The following is a 25,324-nucleotide window of genomic DNA, read 5'->3' as shown; positions in this document are numbered from 1 at the left end:
TGCACTGAAAACTGAGCGTACCTGCAAGAGAAATTGTCATGTTGTGGATTTCAAGAAGTCAGAGTTAAAGAAAAAATGCACAGTGGGTATGGTACTTTGATAAATCCTACAGCTGTAAGAGGTGGCTTTTTTTTCCCTGCAAAAAAAAAATCATTGTGGGAACTTAAAGAGGTTGTCCACTACTTTTACATTGATGAACTATCCTTAGGCTAGGTCATCAATGTCTGATCGGCCGGGGACCGACACTCGGCACCCTAGCCGATCAGCTGTTATCAGTGCCGGCGGCGGTGGCCGCCCACCGGAAGTACTTGCAGAGCTGGTCATCTTCTGATAGCGGCCACCACAATGTACTCCACTATCCGACTCCTATTGCTTTGAAAAAGAGGCGGATGTCCAGTACCAAACCCTGGCCACTACAAGTAAACGGAGAAACTCGGCATGGGAATACTTCCAGCCGATTGCCGTCTCCACCAATAACAGCTGATCGGTGGTGGTGCCTGGCCGATCATTGACATCGGTGTTAAAGTAGTGGTCAACCTCTTTAACCTTACAGGCCAGGCAATTTTTCCTGGGGAATAGATATGCAAACTATCTCTGTTCCAAGAAGCAAAAAGCTGCCACCAATCAAAGATAGTCACTAAGGATATTTAGCCAAACCGAAGTCTTCTCCAAATCCTCCCCACCCCCTAAAAAAAGAAGCCTACACTCTAACTAGTCACTTTGGGGTTCTTGCCTCGCTCGTTGGTGAAGAGCAGGGTACTAAGAGGTCTTTGATGAAGGTCTTCTGGGGGCAGCAAGAGTAGGGAGCTGCTCTATGGATCTACTAGCAAACATGTTCTTGGCATGGAGATGTCTCACTCTCCACCTTATGCTCCTTTCCCGCATCCTGCAGATCTAAAATCATCTCATTCTCGGCTTGATACTGCGACATGGTGAAGATCAGATTACAGGCCTTTGGAGGGTGAGAAAAGCAAATAGGTGGCGTGAAAGACTGAATAGAGACGATTACCTTCCCATCCTATCCAAACACTCTTCCACTCTCTGGAAGATGTTATTTCCTTGAAATGTTCCTCCTGAGATTCGCTATTCCCCAACTGAAGCTAGTCAGCATCAGGCATTTAATTAACAAGTCATCATATACCTCTCTCCTCATTTCATGGTGCGCTTTTACTGCCTGCGAGGCATCAAGAACCGAATGGTTAAAAGAGGGAACATTCGGGTCTACGTCTCAACTGGATGACGTAGACTAGGTGCTAGAATTAGGCTATACGTTACATTTCTTGGGAGGCCACGCTTCTCCTAATAAGTGATAGATTTGGAAATCGTTCAAAGGGAACATAATAAGAGAGACGGTAGATACAATTTGCATCTTGTAGAAAAAAAAAATCAAAAAAGGTTTTTGAAAGACTTTAAGAGCTTATACTAATAGGGGTCAGGGTTACGGTAATTGAATTCCACCCCTGTCCTTAAAAACAGGTTGTAGAGCCTCCTAGAATTAAATTTGTTGAAATGCCTGACGACTTTGGGACACATGCGGTCAACATGAGATTCAAAGAAACTTAAAGACAAATTCCAATAATCTGGCATGCAATATTTCCGTATTGTTTCGGAATTCCAACCCCTTCAAAAAAGTTCTGAAGACATGATTGGGTGGTAAACTAAAAAAAAAACAATTTTACCATTTCGCAAATATTTAACATTGTAATTATTATTTTTTTTTGTCAGTGCTAAACCGGACAATGATAGCAATCAAAAAAACATTAAGAAATAAAATATTAGTAAATATCGACAACTGCCCAACATGATGCACCAATCAGAAGGATCAAAGTGGTCGGCAAATTTGCAATGTAGAAAAAAATTACTTTTAATAATGAAAAAAAAATAGAAAGAAAATAAAGTAGGGACAATGCTATAAAAAAAAAGCAAAAAAGAAAAATATTACGGATATTTTTATTATGTTATTAATTATAATTATACTATATTTTAATTATTTTTTTGCATTTTTTTATTAAATGGGTTTGCAGTGATTTATTGCAGATTTTTTTTTTTTTTTTTTTGGGGGGGGGTTCAGAAATGTATGCACTTGCCCCCTTCAGAGGAACGGAAACAGATTTCCTGTTGTAGAAGTTTCTGTAACAAATCCGCCAAGTGTGAATTCATCCTAAATTTTCTTACTCTTACGTTTTTATATTCTATATTCCCATTAAGACTAATAGGAGTCTATGCTGATTATTGAGAATCTGCCCCCTTATCTAGTGTCATTAACTCCTTCACGACCGTGTCCCTGCCTTTGACGCGAGCTCACATGCTGAGCCCGCATGTTTCCCTGCAGTTTATGGATGATTTATGGGGAGGAAAAAACGAAAGCGAAAAATGGAAAATTGAACTGGAGTGAAGGGGTTAAAGGGGTATAGGCTTGCAAAAAATAATATTAAAAATTTTATATCACCACCATACTGATTATATACCACCTCATCGGCGGGCCAAAAAATAAAAATATCCCTGTTTTATGATTTTATTAAAGGCTTTATATTATATGTATAAATCTATATTTCTAACTCAAGTGAAGATATTTTTAAGCTCGCCAGAATTTTTTCTAGTTAATGTTGATGTAAAATTAAATATTAAATCATTAAATAAATGTAAAAATAAATATTTTCAAGTTGTTAATAATTACGAGGAAATTCAACAATATTAAATCATTAAATAAATATATATATATATATATATATATATTTCCCCGTTGTTAAAAATTACTAAAAAATTAAATAATAAATATTAAACCATTAAATAAAAAAAAAAAATATATATATATATATATATATATATATATATATATATATATATATATATATATATAATTTTTTTATATATATTTTAGGCTGTTAATAAATAAATGAAAATAAAATAATAAATATTAAATAATTATATATATAAAAAAGAAATAACTATTTTCATGTTATTATTCATTACGAGAAAATTAAACAATAAATATTAAATAATTAAATAAATAAAAAATAATAAATCAATATTTTCACATTTCTCCTCCATTGTTGAATAGGGTCACTAACTCTGCTTATTGCAACTCTGAAACTGGATTTGTAGGAAGAAAAAAAACACCCATTTCACCGTGTCTGGACTTTTATTTTTCAGTATAAGTGGTAAGTGATAAAATGCGAAATAATAAAATAATTTCATTAAAATATTCGCGGTAACCTTCTCCGTTTTATTGTCACATGCCAATAAAAGTAAATTTCCTGTTAAAAGAAATTATGTTCTCCAACTAGCCACCCCCGTACATAAAACATGGCACAATTACATTTTACAAGGATGTATATAGCGCAAAAAGTAAAAGTGATATTGTAAATGGTTGAGAATAAAAAAATTTCTGAAGAAGGGATCAGCGTTAAAGACGCCACATTTCCATCTGAAATGATAAGAGAAAGTTGTCTGCAGATTAATAATTATCAAGAGACATATGTGCTCTTTAGTGTTTGACAGCGCGACCTCGCCAACGTGTGCCCTGCCGGTCTGACGGTGAGGACGCAATCAAAAGAAAGGGCGGTATATATATATATATATATATATACGTATATACTTGGGTATGTATATATACAGTATATGTACATATATATATATATATATATATATATATATGTGTGTGTGTATACATATATATATATATATATATACATACACACTCACACACACACATCTCTACATAGTCAACAACCCTAGACTAAAAGGAAATGTGATTTACTGATTAAGCTACAGCTATGTGGTCCCTAGGCCCAATGCCAGGGTGTAGTGTCAACCCCCATTTCCTTTTTAGATTAAAATCACGCTAATGGTATGAATAAATACTTGAGATAGCTTGAAGAGAACGCCTAGTATGTAAATAAAAAAAAAAGGTAATGAACATACAGAACTGTTTAATCACATTGATAATTAAATATATATAACAAATAAAAAAAATTATATATATATATATATATTTATAATTTTTTTTAATTTTTATAATAAATAATACATGGAGAAAAATATATAAAAACATTTTTATATGTAGTAAAACAAACAAATATATGCATATATAAATATGTATATATATATATATATATATATATATATATATATATACTTTTATATTAAATTACAATTAAAAAAATAAAATAAATTACGGTATATATGAACATTATTTTACATACATAAATATATATGTGTGTATATATTTATACATATAATTATTTTTTAGATTTTTTATTTCATTATATATATATATATATGTATATATATATATATATATATATATATATACATACACACACATATAAGATGAGAAGATGAGATAAAAACATATATATATATATATATATATATATATATATATACATATACCGTATATATATATATATATATATATATATATATATATATATATATATATTAACTCTAGAACTTTGGATTAACAGTGAGGCCTCCATGCAAAATACAGTGCTAGTATATTGTATAGGGTACTGTGACATATATATTGCAGACTGTGATGCCTCGCGGGCAGGGTCCTCTCTCCTCCTGTACCAGTTGTGACTTACATTGTTCAAGATTTTTGCACTTGTCTTTATTATGTATACCCCTCCATGGAATAAATGGCGCTATAATAATAAATAATAGATCACACCTGTTTTCACCAATGGAAACCATGAAGAAGGTCACAGCATCATCACACTTTAGGATGCATCCCCCCCATCCACTGTACAATCCCATATCACAATCCAGATCAAACATGGCAGACGTCGTTCCTCTCTCCTCTAAATAAATCAATGTTTAATTTAAATAAACCATGTGCTATGGACACTTGATACACACATTGGAGAAACATCAGAGAAAGCGGAGGGGAGCATTTTTTTTAACTTTTTATGGAAATTTTTGGACTTTGGCTGTGGGACGTTTATGCGTGTAGTAGGCCAAGAAGATGACATGACCCCAATCTTCTGGTTCCTACCGTTGGATTTCTAGGGTAAGATATATTGAAAAAGAACAAAAATGTATAAAAAATAATAATAATACAAGAAAAAAGAAAATCTACCCATTGGCTTGCTTAAAAGTCATGACTTAGCCATGGTTTTCGAGAAAACACTCTATACTGACTGGACAGTCTTTCTTTATATTTATTACAACTTTTTTTTTATATTGTAGCAATAAAAATAAATATAACATAAAAAGAATCTGAATAATAATATTACAAATAATAGTAATTATATATATATATATTTATTTTTTTTATTAATTTTTTTTATGATGTAGTGGATAATTCACCTGAGTGCAGGTATTCCGATTATCCTCCGCTATGATCTACCGCCAGCTATTATTTCCATGCGATAAGAGGAGCACTTGTTGTAAATCACGCTTCTCTAGGCCGACCATACAACGTTAGTTATATAAATGAGAGCTCCTTATCAGAGACGGGGGTAGGTCGCTGTATATATTTGCTTATCAATTTTTCTAATGGATTAATAAGAGTAATTATACACAAAAAGGAAAAAAAATAGCAAAATAAATAAATAAAAAACAACTAAATGAATTGAAAAAATAAATAAATAATAAAAATATATATATATATATATCAGATTGAGAGTGAGCATTGAATGAAGCATTAAACAAACTGACTGTCTGATTAGGCAGCTACATATTTCTTTGCACATTGCATGTCATCTGATTAATATTTATCTCTGGGTCGACGAGACGCTTCCCTGTATAAAATAAATATTGGATTCATTTATAGCTACTGTAAGTCACACCATCAATAAAAGCCTATGTAAAATAATAAATAAAATAATAAATGATTTCATTTCCTTATGGTATGGTGTATTTTATTTATTGGCTTATTTTTTTGTGTCAAAAAGGTAATACTATATATATACTGTATATATATATATATATATATATATATATATATATATAATATGGTATTTTGTATTAATTTCTTCAACGTAAAAAAAATAATTAAAAAAAATTAAAATTATACCTTGAATTTTTTTGCAGACTTTTTAACACAAAAAGGAAAAAATCTAATAAAAAATATATATTTTTTTCATTTTGTATTACTTTTTTTAACACAAAAGTTTAAAAAAGTCTAAAAAAATATATAAATATATATCCTATGTGTATATACTGTATATTTTAATTATATACAGTATATAATTAAAAACAATATATATGCACATTAGATTTTTTTTTTTACACTGAAATATATATATATATATATATATATATATATATATATATATATATATATATATATATATATATATATATATATATATATATATAAAAGAATATAAAATAGTAAAATATTTTTAAAAAAAGTGTATTTTTTCTCACTTCAATTTCTTAAGAAGTTGCCCGGCAGCTGCACAGAAATATGTCTATTTGCACAAAATAAATAAGAAATGTTATTTCTGTGGCATAAACTTGGACGCTCTCCAGGCTTTTTCTCTGCAGGTGTTTGCTTCATAGGAGTTAAAATTAACAACTTTAAAGTTACGGTATTTTCTGCAAAAAAAAATATATATATATATATAAAAAAATAACTAAAAGGATTTCCTTTCTAATTACGCTTGACTTAGAGGATATCAATCTGTGGCATTTACAAAGATAATTCTAATGTACCCTATACATAATTTACTAACCCAGTACAGGAAACAGGGGGGGAATTATCTGATACTGCATTTGCGTTCAAGGATATCATTGCTCGAATATTATGAATGATTTGACATCAAAGGATTAAAAGGCTACAGATGAAATATTGTGGTAAGTAACAGATGTCTTGCGGGATATTTTCGAAAGGCGTTCTCGTGTTGATGTTAAACCTATATGTGTCGAAAACGTATGTGAATATTAAACCTTGTTGTTACACCTGCTTGATATCTCCTGTCTAGGAAAGAGAAAAAAAATGCACTTCGGAGCTAAAATCGTAACGGTAACTAGGAAAGAGAAAAAAAAAGCAATTCGGAGCTGAAATCGTAAGGGTAACTAGTAAAGAGGAAAAAAAAAGCACTTCGGAGTTGAAATTGTAAGGGTAACTAGGAAAGAAAAAAAGAGCACTTCGGAGCTGAAATCGTAAGGGTAACTAGGAAAGAGAAAAAAAAAGCACTTCGGAGCTGAAATCCTAAGGGTAACTAGGAAAGAGAAAAAAAAAGCACTTCGGAGCTGAAATCGTAAGGGTAACTAGGAAAGAGAAAGAAAAGCACTTCGGAGCTGAAATCGTAAGGGTATCTAGGAAAGAGAAAGAAAAGCAATTCGTAGCTGAAATCCTAAGGGTAACTAGGAAAGAGAAAAAAAAAAAGCACTTCGGAGCTGAAATCGTAAGGGTAACTAGGAAAGAGAAAAAAAGCACTTTGGAGCTGAAATCGTAAGGGTAACTAGGAAAGAGAAAGAAAAGCACTTCGGAACTGAAATCGTAAGGGTAACTAGGAAAGAGAAAAAAAAGCACTTCGGAGTTGAAATTGTAAGGGTAACTAGGAAAGAAAAAAAGAGCACTTTGGAGCTGAAATCGTAAGGGTAACTAGGAAAGAGAAAAAAAAAGCACCTCGGAGCTGAAATCCTAAGGGTAACTAGGAAAGAGAAAAAAAAAGCACTTCGGAGCTGAAATCGTAAGAGTAACTAGGAAAGAGAAAGAAAAGCACTTCGGAGCTGAAATCGTAAGGGTAACTAGGAAAGAGAAAAAAAAGCACTTCGGAGCTGAAATCGGAAGGGTAACTAGGAAAGAGAAAAAAAAGCACTTCGGAGCTGAAATCGTAAGGGTAACTAGGAAAGAGAAAAAAAAGCAATTCGGAGCTGAAATCGTAAGGGTAACTAGAAAAGAGAAAAAAAAGCACTTCGGAGCTGAAATCGTAAGGGTAGTCACAAGAGGCATAAAGTCACAAGAGGCAGATCCGGTGCTGAAACTTCTACAACAGCTCCATTCATCTGTATGGGGAGGTTTACAAAAAATAAAATCCCTGTGCATGCAGTCCTATGCAAAAATGATTTTCTGCTGCCTAGTAATATATATGAAGACCAGGGCCCCTATGGAGACAGCGGCGCACAGGAAACAGTTAATTGATTCGATCCCTTTCCCTATGTTATTCTATAAACCTTAGGACAAAGTGACAATTCAGAAACCGCTAAATAAGTTCTGATATTATCACATTGATCCCATTTTTTTAGATGATAATCCCGACACTTGAATTAAGTCGGGCGGGTCGTTACGTATAACGCAGGACACCGATCGTCTCCCGTTTTGTCATTGAAGACGCAGTGTCCTCTGCCGGGACGACTGTACAGAATTCATTCATCTACGCTGATATAGCAGATACGAGTTGGGGGGCAGTGAATGCTCGCTACAGATTCCGCATCCTCGGCTCTGCTACATCTACGTATAACCGAGTCATTTTTTTTTTTTAGCACAATACATACTTGGATTCCCCAAAGCTGCTTCGTCATAATAAAAGAAGATTTGACTGCAAACCCACTCTCCCCAAAAATCAATCGCGGCCCTAGAATTACCCATATGTGCGTTTTAAAGGGTTAAATACAAGAACAGGGTATTTTTTTTTTTACAATTCTAAGGACTTTTAAGATAGGAGATTGCAAATCCATCCCAGCCAGAGAGATGATGGGGGAAGGGGGAGAATGTACTACCTAATATTGGGACTCTATTCTGGGGCACGTTAGGGGTTAACGCCGCCATTGTTTCATTGCACGCACTAAGACGCATTACCCCCTTTCTATGTGCTCCAAAAAATGTGGATTATCAGAATTTTTTATGGCCCGGGAGCAGATGAAGCCACACTACGTTATTTAACCCTTGCTGACATATATATATATATATATATATATATATATATAATTTTATACATCCTATCCAATGCTTAGGCCTATGTCTATAGATGCTTCGATTAAAGATTTACTTTGATATGAGCCCAAATTTACTAGTTATATGGATTAGTAATCAATATCCAAACATATTTCGTACCCATACAAAGGGTCAAGAGTCAAAGGGCATCGGCTCCGGGTCAAATCCCTGGACCAATGGCTACTACTGTGGTTTACAAATCCACAAGGATGACCTAAACTGATCTAATGCAATGGACCTAATATCTACACACAGCAAGTATGGAGGCCAAATAATTCTTCAGGAAGCTCTGCGACGTCAGGAGATTGATAGGTGATCATGACACTAATTACTATTGCAATTAAGAGGCTGTCACTAAATATTCTATCTACTGGCAAAGAAAAAAAAATCGTCACCTACCCTACAGATGCATACGCTTGGCCGATTAGCGGATTTTATTTTTATTTTTTTTATTAAAAAATTAAATACATTTAATGAAAAAAATATTTTAAAAAATATGTATCGTACGTCGAGCACCAAGGTAAAGTCAGGAGAGCAGGTAGAAAATGACAAGACTGGTGCAAAGTGTTAGCAAGACAGCAAGGAGCAAATGAGACCAAGATAAAAAGGATATGGAATAATGAAAAATTAAACAAATAAAATGTAGCAGCATAAAAATAAAGACAAATAAAATGTAACTTCCAAATCAGAGTATGAAAAATAAACAAATAAAATGGAAAATTGCAAATAAATATATGAAAAAAAATAAAGAAAAATAAAGAAATAAAATGGAAATTTCCAAATCAACTTATATAAAAAAAAGAAAAATTAAGAAATAAAATGTAACTTCCAAATCAACATTAAAAAACTAAATAAAAAATAAAGAAACAAAATGTAACTTCCAAATCAACATTAAAAAACTAAATAAAAAATAAGCAAATAAAATGTAACTTCCAAAATCAACATATAAAAAAATGAATAAAAATGAAGAAATAAAATGTAACTTCCAAAATCAACATAAAAAATAAATAAAAAATAAACAAATAAAATGTAACTTCCAAACCATAATATATTGCATCCTACCTAGGACACTTGATATATTTTTTCTTCACCTCCTGCAGAAAACATACATCCAAGCCAAGTACAGAATCAAAAACTGCAGTTTATTATTGTAGATTATTTTTTGTATTTTTTTTTGTCTTTTGATATGACCATAGAAGTGAAATGACAAGAGCACAAAATACAAACACATGTCGTTAGTAACTCAAAGTATAAAACAAATTTTGCACAGCAAAATATAGATAGGAAAAAAAAAAAATAACATAATAGCTGACACGTATTTAAAAATCTATTATGGTAACTATATGTAAAAGACATGGTATCCGTCCCTGATAATAATAATATATTTTTTTAAATTTCCTGGTTATTGCCTCTTAAGACTTGTGGAATTTTGTCAAACTACAGAAAATCCAGTTCTGCACCACAATATTATACTGTAAATTAAAAAAAAAAAAAAACTGCATTGTTAACTGTGCAGTAATGCCGTTTTTTTTTCTTCTCGTTTATAACTGCATACATTATGTATTAGCGTTTTTTTTTTTTGCATTTGTATTATATGCTTGCAGGTTATATCTTTAGTGCAATTCAGTCCCAAATACTTCAATTCTGAGAAAATAAAAAAAAATAATAATGAAAAAATTTGACTTTTTAAAGGATGCTTAACCCTTTCAATGCCTTTGGTTTTCTAATACAGTCGGTGGTAAAGCATGGGTTTAAAGTTGCAAGCACATAAGTTAAAAAAAAATAAAAAATCACAAGAACAGACAACTTAGTGCATCAATCATCCCCCAAAATGTTCCATACCTAGAAGAGATCTAACTCGTTCCAATAAATCTAGGATATTGCAGAAAGTGTTGGATACATTGTAACTGGGCAATAGACAATATTTACTACAAAACCCATAGAATTCCACATCTGATAGAAACCAAATGCAAAAAAAAAGGGGTGCATATCCCCCCCCCCCCCACTTAAAAAATAAAATTGAATTATTAGCTCACAGCATTTAGTCCCAAAACTAGTTACGGAGACATTTCTCATGTTTTACCATTTTTTTTTTTTTTTTTTTTACACATTTACATAATGAAATTCCATTCTGTCAACCTTGGAAAGGAAAAGCAATCAGTGCAGTGGAAATAATAATAATATTAATAATAATAATAAAATAATAAAAATTGACGTCTTTTGCATATTTTCGAAAAGCAGTTTTTGTTTCATTTTTTTTTTCTTATAGCAGATGCAAACTTTATTAAAAGGGGGTACGAGGTCACACTTTTTTGTTGGCAGCTCAAAAAAGTGATGACGAAACATTAAAAAAAAAAAAAAAGATGAATGTCATGCCATATTTTCCAGAAGTCCGTTTTTTTTCCAAGCAAAAATTAAAAAAAACAAAAAATAACCAAAAAATAATAATTATACCGTACATGTCCAGCATGCAAGGCCTTCTTATTAATATAATGTCTCTTTTCCATAAAGTCTTATAACAATTACAGTTCTTTGTTGCCAAGACACAACAGCAAGCGTAATGCATGAGATGAGTATGGGATTTTTTAATGGCGGACCAGTCTCATTCATTTTGGGCCATAAAGTCATATGAAGTTTGATGCAGGCTTCATTTTGGCAGGTTGCTTTATATCATCATCATCATCATCACCATCTCCTCTTATATATTTTTTGTTTGTTTTAGTTCAGCAACTCTCAAAAAAATGGATGAATTCAGCGAGATAGTTCTAAAAATTCACTTTTTTGTGTTTTTTTTTGTATTTTTTTATTGCAAGCTCATATGAAGAACTCGGGATGGCAACAATTCTCTGTTTTTCGCTCTGGCTTTGACACAGCAAGCTCATAAACTCATGACCTTAAAAACAAAACAAATAGGAAGCGTAAAGTGGATGATAAATTTCAAAGTGCAGTCTTCATATGAGTGCATTTTTTTTTTATGGGTGCAAGGCAAGCATGGGGCGAACAAAGTGATCGGAGAAGTTCATGCAAGGTCCATATCTCCCATATTATGTCAAAATTCCTCTAGACGACCCCCCACAATCTTCTATAACACCTACACAAACCATATAATAATAAAGTAGCAATATAATATTGGCCACTACTAGTAGAAAAGACTGTAGTGCTATAAATAAATGTGTTTTAGATTAAAGTCAAGTTCTTCCAAGGTTCCTTCAAGGTGTAGACCATTTTTTGCATGGGAGTGATGGAATATAACTTCTCCATATCACTTTGTGCACCAAGGAGCAAAGTAATATAAAATGTAATAGCATAGGGTGCATAATACAAATGCATGGGAAAACTTTTCTACATGCTTAATGGCATAAAATGCATCACATACACAATGTCAACCCAAGAGCATGGGGGATGGAAAATGAAGACCATGGGTGAAAGGATTCTCTAACTTTCCTACAAAAGGAAGGGGTTGTTTGAGGAAAGGATGATCTAACCAGTAAAGTTGGCCATACATGGGATGAAAGGGTCATAGTGGTCAAGTACAAATGCTTTGAAGGACCATCTGAAGTTTTGGACTTCATTGGAGATGTCTTCGCAACATCACGTTCAATCTCATCATTTGAGACAAATCCTAATAAATGTATGGGTCTATTGGTAAATTGTGGACAGAACCTATTATTTAGATACATGAATGGTAAGAATATCCATTTTTTTTTAGAAAGCCCAATGTATGGCCAAGCTTATACGTAAGTGCCCTCAACCAGTCCACCAAACACAGGAGGACAGAACGGATGTATTTTATCACACACATGTATAGGCTACCATATGGCATAAAAATAAAGTCAAAAGTTGGTAAGACTTATCAAAGGGCCCTCAGCCTACTCGCATGGCAAGGATGAGGGCATAGAAAGTTGCAAAAAGTAGAGAAAAAAGTGGTAATGTGGAAACTTGAAACACGCTAGTGATGTGATTGGTGTGGCATGTCCTATCAAGAATACTGATCTGGGGTGAATGAGGTGGCAAATGATCCTTCATGAAAAAAACATGCCTACCGGAAGATGGTTGTGTTACTTCTGCCTTGGTCCCTATGTCATATAAAGACCATTGTCCCCGAAGAACGTGACCTGTCATCCTAAAAAGTCCCAAGCTTAATGGGTTTGCTGGAATGTCTATAACTAAGTGGCATGTTTCTTCTAGGTCCACAGTCAGTTGGGTGGCATGTTCTCTTCCAAGACCCAAAGTCTAGTGTGAGAAGGGTCGCATATCCTAACTAGTAATGCCTCAGGTAAAATCCCTTCTCTCCAAAGAAGACGACCTGCCTTTCCATGGTTAATGGATTTGCTGGAATGTCTATAATTGGGTGGTATGTTTCTCTACCAAGACCAAAATGATAGTGTGAGAAGGTTGGCATGATCCAACTAGTAAAGCCTTAGGTAAGTCTCCTTCTCCTCAAATAAGGTGATCTGTCCTACTAAAAACTTCCCACACTCAATGGGTTTGCTGGAATGTCTATAATTGGGTGGCATGTTTCTCTACCAAGACCAAATGATAGTGTGAGAAGATTGGCATGATCTTGATCTAACTAGTAAAGCGTCAGGTAAGTCCCCTTCTCAAATAAGGTGAACTGTCCTACTAAAAACTTCCCATACTCAATGGGTTTGCTGGAATGTCTATAACTGAGTGACATATTAATCTTAGGTCCACAAGTCAGTTGGGTGGCATGTTCTCTACCAAGACCAAAAGTCTAGTTTGAAAAGGGTGGCATGTCCTAACTAGTAAATCCTTAGGTAAGTCCTAACAGGCTCAAGTGGAGTGGCCATCAAGACACCAATGCAAGGTTTGAGATAGATGACAGCTACTTCTATATTCTAGGTCAAAGGCTACTGGGGAACTCCAAGCTCAGGTATGTCTGGAAGTATGTCTATTTTTAAAATTCCCCTGGAATAACATGGGTTAAGTGGCATGCCCCTTAACAAAGTCTACATTTAGTTGGGTAGCATTTTCTGTGAAGGTGGGAGAGCATTTCTCCTAAACTAGAGTAGTTGGGTGGTACAAGTTTGGAGCAGGAAAGAAAAAGTGAATGTCAGGAGCTGACACTTACATGAAATACTCCGGAGAGGAAGGGTTGTCACTGTTGGTGGATCCGTTTTCTCTGAAGCCACTTCCCAGAAGCTTCTCATACTTCTCCTTGTAGGCGTCCCTCTCCCGGAGAAGCCTGGAGATCTCCTGCTTGAGGTGCTCCACCTGCTGCAGCAGCTGGTTCTTCTCGGACTCCAGGACGTGCCTCTGCTGCACCCTCTTGAACCTGCAGGACTGTGCATACCCCCTGTTCTTCAGGGTCCTCCTCTTCTGCTTCAGCCGGATCACCTCCTCCTTGCTCACCCCCCTCAGCTGTCGGTTCAGCTCCCTCACCGACATGGTGACCAGCTGCTCATCCGAGAAGCGATCGTCAAAGTGCAGGTGGTGGTGGTGATGATGGTGGTGGTGGGGTTGTTGGTGCAGACCCCCGACCACTGATGATGAAGAAGATGCTGGGGAGCTGCTGCTTCCTCCACCGCCACCTCCTCCACCACCTCCTCCTCCTGCAGGCTGCACCCCGGGTGCTCCTCCAGGATGGTGGTGGTGGTGATGGTGGTGGTGGCCACCCCCTGCTGCTGCAGCTGCTATGACTGCAGAAACCACCGCAGCGGCAGAGCCCATGTCTTCCCCGGGCATCCCAGCAGAGGATGCATACTGCTGCCCCCTCGCAAAGCCATCGTAGCCCTGGAGCTGTTGTTGGTGCTGCGGGTGCTGCTGCTGGTGCTGCTGCTGGTGCTGTGTAGTACCGCTGCTGCTGATCAGCGCTTCTACAGCGTCCTCAGGGCTGAACCCCAAAGCCTCCGGGTTGATCTGCTGGGGATAGCCGGTCATCCAGTAATAGTCTTCCAGGTGGCTCTTCTGATCACTCCCGGAGCTGGGGCTGGGGGCTGAGAAACTGGGGGAAGGGGGCACCGAGCTGCAGGGCGTGCTCATCGGGGTGGAAGACAGCGATCCCCCGGCGATCAGGCGTCCGCACTGGCTGATGATGCGATCGGTCTCCACCGGTTCCTTTTTCACTTCAAACTTCATCAGATCGAAGTCATTAACATATTCCATGGCCAGGGGACTGGTGGGCAGGTCGGACGAGCTCATTGCCAGCTCTGATGCCATCCTCCTGCTGCTGGGCACAGTCCTCCACAAGGGCTGCAGAGGGGACACCAGGCTGCTCGGCTGGCTGCTGGGGACTGGCACCACTGGGTGAGCCAGCTTGGTAGCTTTGCCCCCAAAATGTCGCTTGGAAGAAGATCACTAGTGCACCCCAGCGCTAATCCCGGTGCACATCCCCCGGCCAGGCCACAAGTTTGTTTTTTTTTTTTTTTTCTTAAAGGGGATCTCTTTAACAAATCATCTTGAAAAGTTTTTTTGTTTTTGGAAAAAGAAGTCCCAGAAATAGAAGAAAGTGCGGAGCCGGAGCCGGAGAGGGGAGCACCGCTGTCAGGAAGACCGGGGATTTTCAAGGATCATTCACTTTAAAAGCAATGCTGCGTTTTATAGCTGCTCTGACGTCACCGGCCCAATGGCGAATGGTCGGGGGACGGCGGGCCAATGGGAGCGCGGATCCCCGGGCCTCATTAGCATAATAGTATATAAACTTTACAAGCAGGAGAAGGAGGGGGGGAGCTGTCAATCACCGGCGATCAGCTGACTGTCAGCTGGGGCGGCCGCGGTTAACTCTTTGCGGAGCGGGGAGCTTTTCTTTTTTTTCTTCTGCTCCTCGTGTAAACAAGGCTTCGGTTCTGGATAATGTGATACGGGCGGGAGAAAGAGCCGCAGCAGCGAAAGGGTTACCGGCGGGAGCAGACGGGGGGGTTTAACTCTTCCGCTCCCGGCTGCGGCGAAGGGAAGACTGCGAGGATGGATGTAGAGGAGGGAGCCAGCGCTGCGAGAGGAGGCGGAGCAGCACTCCCATCATCCGAGGCCGGGAGGAAAGTGCCTGCTGAGGATCACACTGCTGTCATCCCGAGCTGTCGCTGGGAACATGGCGGGAGGAGAGTGCGGCCCAGGACACAGCCAGCTCTGCTACATCACACAGCCAGAGCTGCTACATCACACGGCTGGCGCTGCTACATCACACAGCTCTGCTACATCACACGGCCAGCTCTGCTACATCACACGGCTGGCGCTGCTACATCACACAGCTCTGCTACATCACACGGCCAGCTCTGCTACATCACACGGCTGGCGCTGCTACATCACACAGCTCTGCTACATCACACGGCCAGCTCTGCTACATCACACGGCTGGCGCTGCTACATCACACAGCTCTGCTACATCACACAGCCAGCTCTGCTACATCACACGGCTGGCGCTGCTACATCACACAGCTCTGCTACATCACACAGCTCTGCTACATCACACGGCCGGCTCTGCTACATCACACGGCTGGCGCTGCTACATCACACAGCTCTGCTACATCACACGGCCAGCTCTGCTACATCACACGGCTGGCGCTGCTACATCACACAGCTCTGCTACATCACACAGCCAGCTCTGCTACATCACACGGCTGGCGCTGCTACATCACACAGCTCTGCTACATCACACAGCTCTGCTACATCACACGGCCGGCTCTGCTACATCACACGGCTCTGCTACATCACACAGCTCTGCTACATCACACGGCCGGCTCTGCTACATCACACAGCTCTGCTACATCACACGGCCGGCTCTGCTACATCACACGGCCGGCTCTGCTACATCACACGGCCATCTCTGCTACATCACACGGCCGGCTCTGCTACATCACACGGCCATACATCACACGGCCGGCTCTGCTACATCACACGGCCGGCTCTGCTACATCACACGGCCATACATCACACGGCCAGCTCTGCTACATCACACGGCCGGCTCTGCTACATCACACGGCCAGCTCTGCTACATCACACGGCCATACATCACACGGCCGGCTCTGCTACATCACACGGCTGGCTCTGCTACATCACACGGCAGGCTCTGCTACATCATACGACCGGCTCTGCTACATCACACGGCCATACATCACACGGCCAGCCCTGCTACATCACACGGCCAGCTCTGCTACATCACACGGCCAGCTCTGCTACATCACACGGCCATACATCACATGGCCGGCTCTGCTACATCACACGGCCATACATCACACGGCCGGCTCTGCTACATCACACGGCCGGCTCTGCTACATCACACGGCCATACATCACACGGCCGGCTCTGCTACATCACACGGCCGGCTCTGCTACATCACCCGGCCATACATCACACGGCCAGCTCTGCTACATCACACGGCCATACATCACACGGCCAGCTCTGCTACATCACACGGCCAGCTCTGCTACATCACACGGCCAGCTCTGCTACATCACACGGCCGGCCCTGCTACATCACACGGCCAGCTCTGCTACATCACACAGCCGCCACTGCTACATCACACGGCCGCCACTGCTACATCACACGGCCGCCACTGCTACATCACACGGCCGGCTCTGCTACATCACACGGCCAGCTCTGCTACATCACACAGCCGCCACTGCTACATCATACGGCCACCACTGCTACAGCACACGGCCGGCTCTGCTACATCACACAGCCAGCTCTGCTACATCACACGGCCGGCGCTGCTGCATCACACGGCCATACATCACACGGCCAGCTCTGCTACATCACACGGCCATACATCACACGGCCAGCATTGCTACATCACACGGCCGGCTCTGCTACATCACACGGCCGGCTCTGCTACATCACACGGCCGGCTCTGCTGCATCACACGGTTGGCTCTGCTGCATCACACGGCCGGCTCTGCTGCATCACACGGCCGGCTCTGCTACATCACACGGCCAGCTCTGCTACATCACACAGCCGCCACTGCTACATCACACGGCCGGCTCTGCTACATCTCACGGCCAGCTCTGCTACATCACACAGCCTCCACTGCTACATCACACGGCCGGCTCTGCTACATCACACGGCCAGCTCTGCTACATCACACGGCCGCCACTGCTACATCACATGGCCGCCACTGCTACATCACACGGCCGGCTCTGCTACATCACACGGACGCCACTGCTACATCACACGGCCACCACTGCTACAGCACATGGCCGGCTCTGCTACATCACACGGCCGGCGCTGCTGCATCACACGGCCATACATCACACGGCCAGCATTGCTACATCACACGGCCGGCTCTGCTACATCACACGGCCGGCTCTGCTACATCACACGGCCGGCTCTGCTGCATCACACGGCCGGCTCTGCTGCATCACACGGCCGGCTCTGCTGCATCACACGTCCGGCGCTGCTCCATCACACGTCCGGCGCTGCTCCATCACACGGCCGGCTCTGCTACATCACACGGCCGGCGCTGCTACATCACACGTCCGGCGCTGCTACATCACACGGCCGGCTCTGCTACATCACACGTCCGGCGCTGCTACATCACACGTCCGGTGCTGCTACATCACACGGCCGGCTCTGCTACATCACACGGCCGGCGCTGCTGCATCACACGGCCGGCGCTGCTACATCACACGGCCGGCTCTGCTACATCACACGTCCGGCGCTGCTACATCACACGTCCGGTGCTGCTACATCACACGGCCGGCTCTGCTACATCACACGGCCGGCGCTGCTGCATCACACGGCCAGCTCTGCTACATCACACGGCCATACATCACACGGCCAGCATTGCTACATCACACGGCCGGCTCTGCTACATCACACGGCCGGCTCTGCTACATCACACGGCCGGCTCTGCTGCATCACACGGCCGGCTCTGCTGCATCACACGGCCGGCTCTGCTTCATCACACGGCCGCCTCTGCTGCATCACACGTCCAGCGCTGCTACATCACACGGCGGGCTCGAATACATCACATGAGGGGCGAGGAGAGCACACAGCACAGCCACAGAAATATCTATTATCTATCTATCTATCTATCTATCTATCTATCTATCTATCTATTATCTATCTATCTATTATCTAAGACCTATGGATGTATATGTGACTGGTAATAGATGTGTAGGACATATGAGTAGATGTAGCAGAGCTGAGTCCATCATACACCTGCTCCCCCCGGTGATGGTCGCTTCTCTGCTGCATCTCTATACCTGTGTGTAGTGTTTGCACTCATGTGTATATATATCACTGTGTTTGATGTGTTCTGTATGTTGAGCCTCTATGGATGACAGGCTTCATAGTCCTCCTGCTATATGCTGCATTATTGGACTCATAAGATATTGATTATTGATATGATTATTGATGGTGAAGGGATGCCAATCTCTGTACAGCGCTGCAGAGTGTGTTGGCGCTATGTATATATATGACACACAGGTAACTAGCTGGGCAGCCCCCCAGTGTCCTGCTGTAGACAGTGGGTGATGGCTGTGGGGCAATGCTCTGCAGTGTGGGGGGCTCCGGTGCTGGGGCTGCAGCCTCCCTGCCCCTCTCCGCACACACTGTAACCCGATCAGTCCGGCTGGAGCTCGGTTCTGCCCTTTGCACTTTCACATTTAAGTTAACTATTTTGTACTTAATCGTGACAAGAAACAGTAACTGAAGACTCCTCCACACAACAAGACCCTCCTAGCGTCAGCCAGGGGGGCAACATACAAGGGGCCGAGATCAGATGGGTATTATATCCAGAGCTGGGGGGCAAAACTAATGGGGGGAGCACAGTCTTACCTAGGACTGCAGGGAATCTACAACAATTAGCTGGGGGTCATCCCAGTACACAAAGAGTGCGAAGGAAATATCCAAATATCTATCTATTATCTATCTATCTATTATCTATCTATCTATCTATCTATCTATCTATCTATCTTCTATCTATTATCTATCTATCTATCTATCTATCTATCTATCTATTATCTCTCTATTATCTATCTGTCTATCTATCTATCTATCTATCTATCTATCTATTATCTCTCTATTATCTATCTGTCTATCTATCATCTATATATCTATCTATTATCTATCTATTAACTATCATCTATCTATCTATCTATCTATCTATCTATCTATCTATCTATCTATCTATCTATCATCTATCTATCCATCCTCTATCTATCTATCTATCTATCTATCTATCTGTCTATCATCTATATATCTATCTATTATCTATCTATCTATCTATCTATCTATCTATCTATCTATCTATTATCTCTCTATTATCTATCTATCTATCTATCTATCTATCTATTATCTCTCTATTATCTATCTGTCTATCTATCATCTATATATCTATCTATTATCTATCTATTAACTATCATCTATCTATCTATCTATCTATCTATTTATCTATCTATCATCTATCTATTATCTATGTATCTATTATATCTATCTATCTATCTATCTATCTATCTATCTATCTATTATCTATCTATCCATCCTCTATCTATCTATCTATCTATCTATCTATCTATCTATCTATCATCTATCTATTATCTATCTATCCATCCTCTATCTATCTATCTATCTATCTATCTATCTATCTATCTATCTATCTATCTATCTATCTATCTATTATCTATCTATTAACTATCATCTATCTATCTATCTATCTATCTATCTATCTATCTATCTATCTATCTATCTATATTTATATCTTTCTATCTATCTATCTATCTATCTATCTATCTATCTATTATCTATCTATCTATCTATCTATCTATCTATCTATCTATCTATCTATCTATCTATCTATCTATCTGTATTTCTATCCATCCATCCGTCCATGAGTTCTGTGCCCACCCTAGGGTTAACCCTTACTCTGCAGCTCCCGCAGCCCACACCCCTGTGCCCACACTTGCTCCTGTATGAGGGCGGTGTTCCCACCACGCTCCCGCTCGGCTGTAATTAGCATTATTCTCCCTTATGGCAGAACCAACATCCTCTGACACCATCTTGGATTCCGGATTGACCTTCTTTGTGTCACTAAACGTTTTCTTTACTGAAAATTGCAATATCAGGCGTTGTGTTGGTGGCGATCAATAACGTTGTCAATACTCGGCTGGCAAAGGTGAACGCTGGATTTCCTGTCCTGACATTAATGAAACTCGTGAATATTGTTCATAAACAATGGGAAATCTATTAGACGGGGTTCCCTTTTACATGTCATATATTTTATTTACATCTTTATTGTCCGTACATGCCCCCGCTTAATTGGAAAGAGCTGCGGAATATGTTGGCGCTATAAAAATAAAATAATAATTATTTTTTTTGAGTCAGCAGGTGCCTGGTGAATGAGAGGTTAACTGTCCCCTGTATTACACGTGTGCTGACCGCCCTTACAGCTTTGGCCCTAAACTCCCTCACATTGTCTGTGTATTGTTTGCGGCTGATTTACAAAGTGAATGTGAAGAGGAAAAAAGGAGAAAAAAAAATGACTTTACTTCTTTATTGGAAACTCCACAGTGCCACCTATTGGCCAATGGTGGGATCGTTTGATCTTTTTCCAGACTCCACTGTACAGTAATGTGCATGGGAGAAGCAGCTTTTACTGTGGGGGATGGGGGTCCTATAATGTCCATAAAGAACACCTACAAATAACATTTAAATGCCTGATTAGTGGAAGTCTGACCATTGGGACCTTTCCTGATCCCAAGAAGTAAGTCTCTAATGCTCATCGTGCAGTAGTCTCTATGGGATATATGGAAATAACTAGGTGAAAGTGCACCTTTATTCCTAAAAGGGGGTTTTACAATATTTGGGGAGAGACTAAAGACCAAAGGGGGCAACATTTTTAATTAAACCCAAATGCAAAATTATATTTAGCCAAAAATGCATACATTTAAGGAACAAAAATATCTCTAGAGGTGAAAGAACCATCCCTTTAAGATCTAAGCTCAGAAAGCCCCTACCAGATGTTCACATGTGCCAGTACAGTGCTTACTCCATCCAGCTTTCCTAGACTACTGAATGGCAAATCGATATTGGAGGGATGAGACGACCAAAGGCTGTGGAACCTCATTCTGAGGCTCCATAAACTTTGCCTACAGCCACTTTTGGTTCCACTGCGCAGCACGAGACCCGGTGACTCTGAAGAGCGGTGACATCAGTAATGTCACCGCTCTTCAGATATTCCGGGTCTTGCGCTGAGCTCGGCGACTGTGAAGAGCGGTATTGTTACTACCGTCACCGCTCTTCAGAGTCACTGGGTCTCGCCAGGTCTGGGCTAGTAGTGGGGGTGTCTGATAGACACCTCTCCTTTACTTACACCAGGGATTGATAGCAGCTGACATCAACCCTAAAAATCATTACACACACCAGAATTAAATGCTTTGGCGGCTGGGAAAAGCAGTAGAGTTAGCGCTATTCCCAGGCGCCGGAAGCTAACTACAACTGTCTTCATCCTTGCTTGGTCTCCCTGCGAAGCATTTCTGCTGTATTTACATGCGCTGATCTCAGGCCACTCAACGAGTGTGATCGACAATAGTGAAGCTGTTCGCTTGTATCCCGGCCTCTTTACACCAACTGAGAAAGAATGATGGGGACAGAACAATCACAATTAGATCAATCTGTCCCCACACAGTATCATGTTATCAGCAGCACAACTACAGTTTACACCGGCAATGTGCTGCTGAGAACAAGGATTTCTGTTCCACTTCCCACATAAACAATCCAATCACTCGATGAATAGGCAACACTTTGCTTGTTTAGTATAATACACCCCATAGTCCTCCATATATTATAATGTGCACCTCAGTCCTCCATATAGTATAATACACTCCTCAGTTCTCCATATAGTATAATACACTCCTCAGTCCTCCATATAGTATAATACACTCCTCAGTCCTCCATATAGTATAATACACTCCCCAAAGTCCTCCATATAGTATAATACACTCCTCATAGTCCTCCCTATATTAAAATATACTGCAATTCCCCCATATAGTATAATACACTCCTCAGTTCTCCATATAGTATAATGTACTGCCACAGTCCTCCATATAGTATAATACACTCCTCAGTCCTCCAAATAGTATAATACATTCCTCATAGTGCTCCATATAGTATAATGCCCCACCATTGTCATCCATGTAGTACAATTCACTTCCCATAGTATAATGCACCCCATAGTTCTTCATATAGTATAATGTATTCCCCATAGTCCTCGATACAGTATAATGCAGCCCACATATAGTATAATGATGCCACGCCAGAGTATAATGCAGCCACCCCACAGAATATATTGTAGCCCCATGAGTATAATGTAACTCCCCAGAGAATATAATGCAGCCCCCTCATATAGTATAATGCAGCCCCTGCATATATATAATATATGGTAGTCCCCTGATAGAGCATAATGCAGCCCCCCATAGAATATAATGTAGCCCCTCCATAGAATATAATACAGCCCCCCATAGAATGTAATACAGCCCCCCATAGAATGTAATACAGCCCTCCCACATAGACTGTAATACAGCCCTCCCCCATAGAATGTAATACAGCCCTCCCACATAGAATGTAATACAGCCAGCCCCCATAGAATGTAATGCAGCCAGCCCCCATAGAATGTAATGCAGCACAGCCCCATAGAATGTAATACAGCACTGCCCCCATAGAATGTAATGCAGAACAGCCTCCATAGAATGTAATGCAGCACAGCCCCCATAGAATGTAATGCAGCACAGCCCCCATAGAATGTAATACAGCACAGTCCCCATAGAAAGTAATGCAGCACAGCCCCCATAGAATGTAATGCAGCACAGCCCCCATAGAATGTAATGCAGCACAGCCCCCATAGAATGTAATGCAGCACAACCCGCATAGAATGTAGTGCAGCACAGCCCCCATAGAATGTAATGCAGCACAGCCCCCATAGAATGTAATACAGCACAGCCCCCATAGAATGTAATACAGCACAGCCCCCATAGAATGTAATGCAGCACAGTCCCCATAGAATGCAATACAGCACAGCCCCCATAGAATGCAATGCAGCACAGCCCCCATAGAATGTAATACAGCACAGCCCCCATAGAATGTAATACAGCGCAGCCCCCATAGAATGTAATGCAGCGCAGCCCCCATAGAATGTAATGCAGCGCAGCCCCCATAGAATGTAATACAGCACAGCCCCCATAGAATGTAATACAGCCTGACCCCATAGAATGTAATGCAGTGCAGCCCCCATAGAATGTAATGCAGTACAGCCCCCATAGAATGTAATACAGCACAGCCCCCATAGAATGTAATACAGCACAGCCCCCAAAGAATGTAATACAGCACAGCCCCCATAGAATGTAATACAGCACAGCCCCCATAGAATGTAATGCAGCACAGCCTCCATAGAATGTAATACAGCACAGCCCCCATAGAATTTAATGCAGCACAGCCCCCATAGAATGCAATAAATCCCCCCATAGAATGTAATACAGCACAGCCCCCATAGAATGTAATACAGCACAGCCCCCATAGAATGTAATAAAGCCCCCCCCCATTAGCCCCACAATCCAGTTATCACTCATTGATATACAGTACAGACCAAAAGTTTGGACACACCTTCTCATTTAAAGATTTTACTGTATTTTCATGACTATGAAAGTCTACGTTCACATTTGCGGTCTGCGCCGCAGCGTCTGGCGCCGCAGCGTCGCCGCATGCGTCATGCGCCCCTATATTTAACATGGGGGCGCATGGACATGCGTCGCACTTGCGTTTTGCGCCGCATGCGTCACTGCGGCGCATGCGTCCGGGCGCAGAGGACGCAGCAAGTTGCATTTTTGCTGCGTCCAAAATCAATCAAAAAAAGGACGCATGCGGCGCAAAACGCAGCGTTGTGCATGCGTTTTGCTGCGTTTTTGTTTGCGTTGTGCGTTGCGTCGCCGACGCTGCGGCGCATAACGCAAATGTCAACGTAGCCAAAATTGTACATTCACACTGAAGGCATCAAAACTATGAACTAACACATGTGGAATTATATACTTAACCAAAAAGTGTGAAACAACTGAAATTATGTCTTATATTCTAGGTTCTTCAAAGTAGCCACCTTTTGCTTTGATGACTGCTTTGCACACTCTTGTCATTCTCTTGATGAGCTTCAAGAGGTAGTCCCCGGGAATGGTCTTCCAACAATCTTGAAGGAACTCCCAGAGATGCTTAGCACTTGTTGGCCCTTTTGCCTTCACTCTGCGGTCCAGCTCACCCCAAACCATCTCGATTGGGTTCAGGTCTGATGACTGTGGAGGCCAGGTCATCTGGCGTAGCATCCCATCACTCTCCTTCTTGGTCAAGTACCTCTTACACAGCCTGGAGGTGTGTTTAGGGTCATTGTCCTGTTGAAAAATAAATGATGGTCCAACTAAACGCAAAGCGGATGGAATAGCATGACGCTGCAAGATGCTGTGGTAGCCATGCTGGTTCAGTATGCCTTCAATCTTGA

General features: G+C 40.7%; 1 protein-coding gene across 2 annotated transcripts in view; it reads right to left on the bottom strand.

Moving 5' to 3' along the window:
- MAF (MAF bZIP transcription factor) overlaps positions 1–15,444 on the bottom strand; it is a 62,064-nt gene extending 46,620 nt beyond the window's left edge. The window contains exons 1-2 of one of the 2 annotated variants that reach the window (XM_077288363.1): positions 13,986–15,443; positions 10,015–11,786 (exon numbers count right to left, since the gene is read on the bottom strand). In XM_077288363.1, the coding sequence (XP_077144478.1) occupies positions 11,780–11,786; positions 13,986–15,073 (1,095 nt within the window). In that variant the 5' untranslated portion in view covers positions 15,074–15,443 and the 3' untranslated portion in view covers positions 10,015–11,779. Of the gene's footprint in view, positions 1–10,014; positions 11,787–13,985 lie in introns of those variants that run through there. The other variant, XM_077288362.1, reaches the window with a different exon arrangement.
- Positions 15,445–25,324: the final 9,880 nt, after the last annotated feature.

The sequence above is a fragment of the Ranitomeya variabilis genome, chromosome 2, assembly GCF_051348905.1.
Source record: "Ranitomeya variabilis isolate aRanVar5 chromosome 2, aRanVar5.hap1, whole genome shotgun sequence".
NCBI lineage: Eukaryota > Metazoa > Chordata > Amphibia > Anura > Dendrobatidae > Ranitomeya > Ranitomeya variabilis.
The sequence above is the reverse complement of the archived record's forward strand: the minus strand, read 5'-3'. Positions and strand labels throughout refer to the sequence as shown.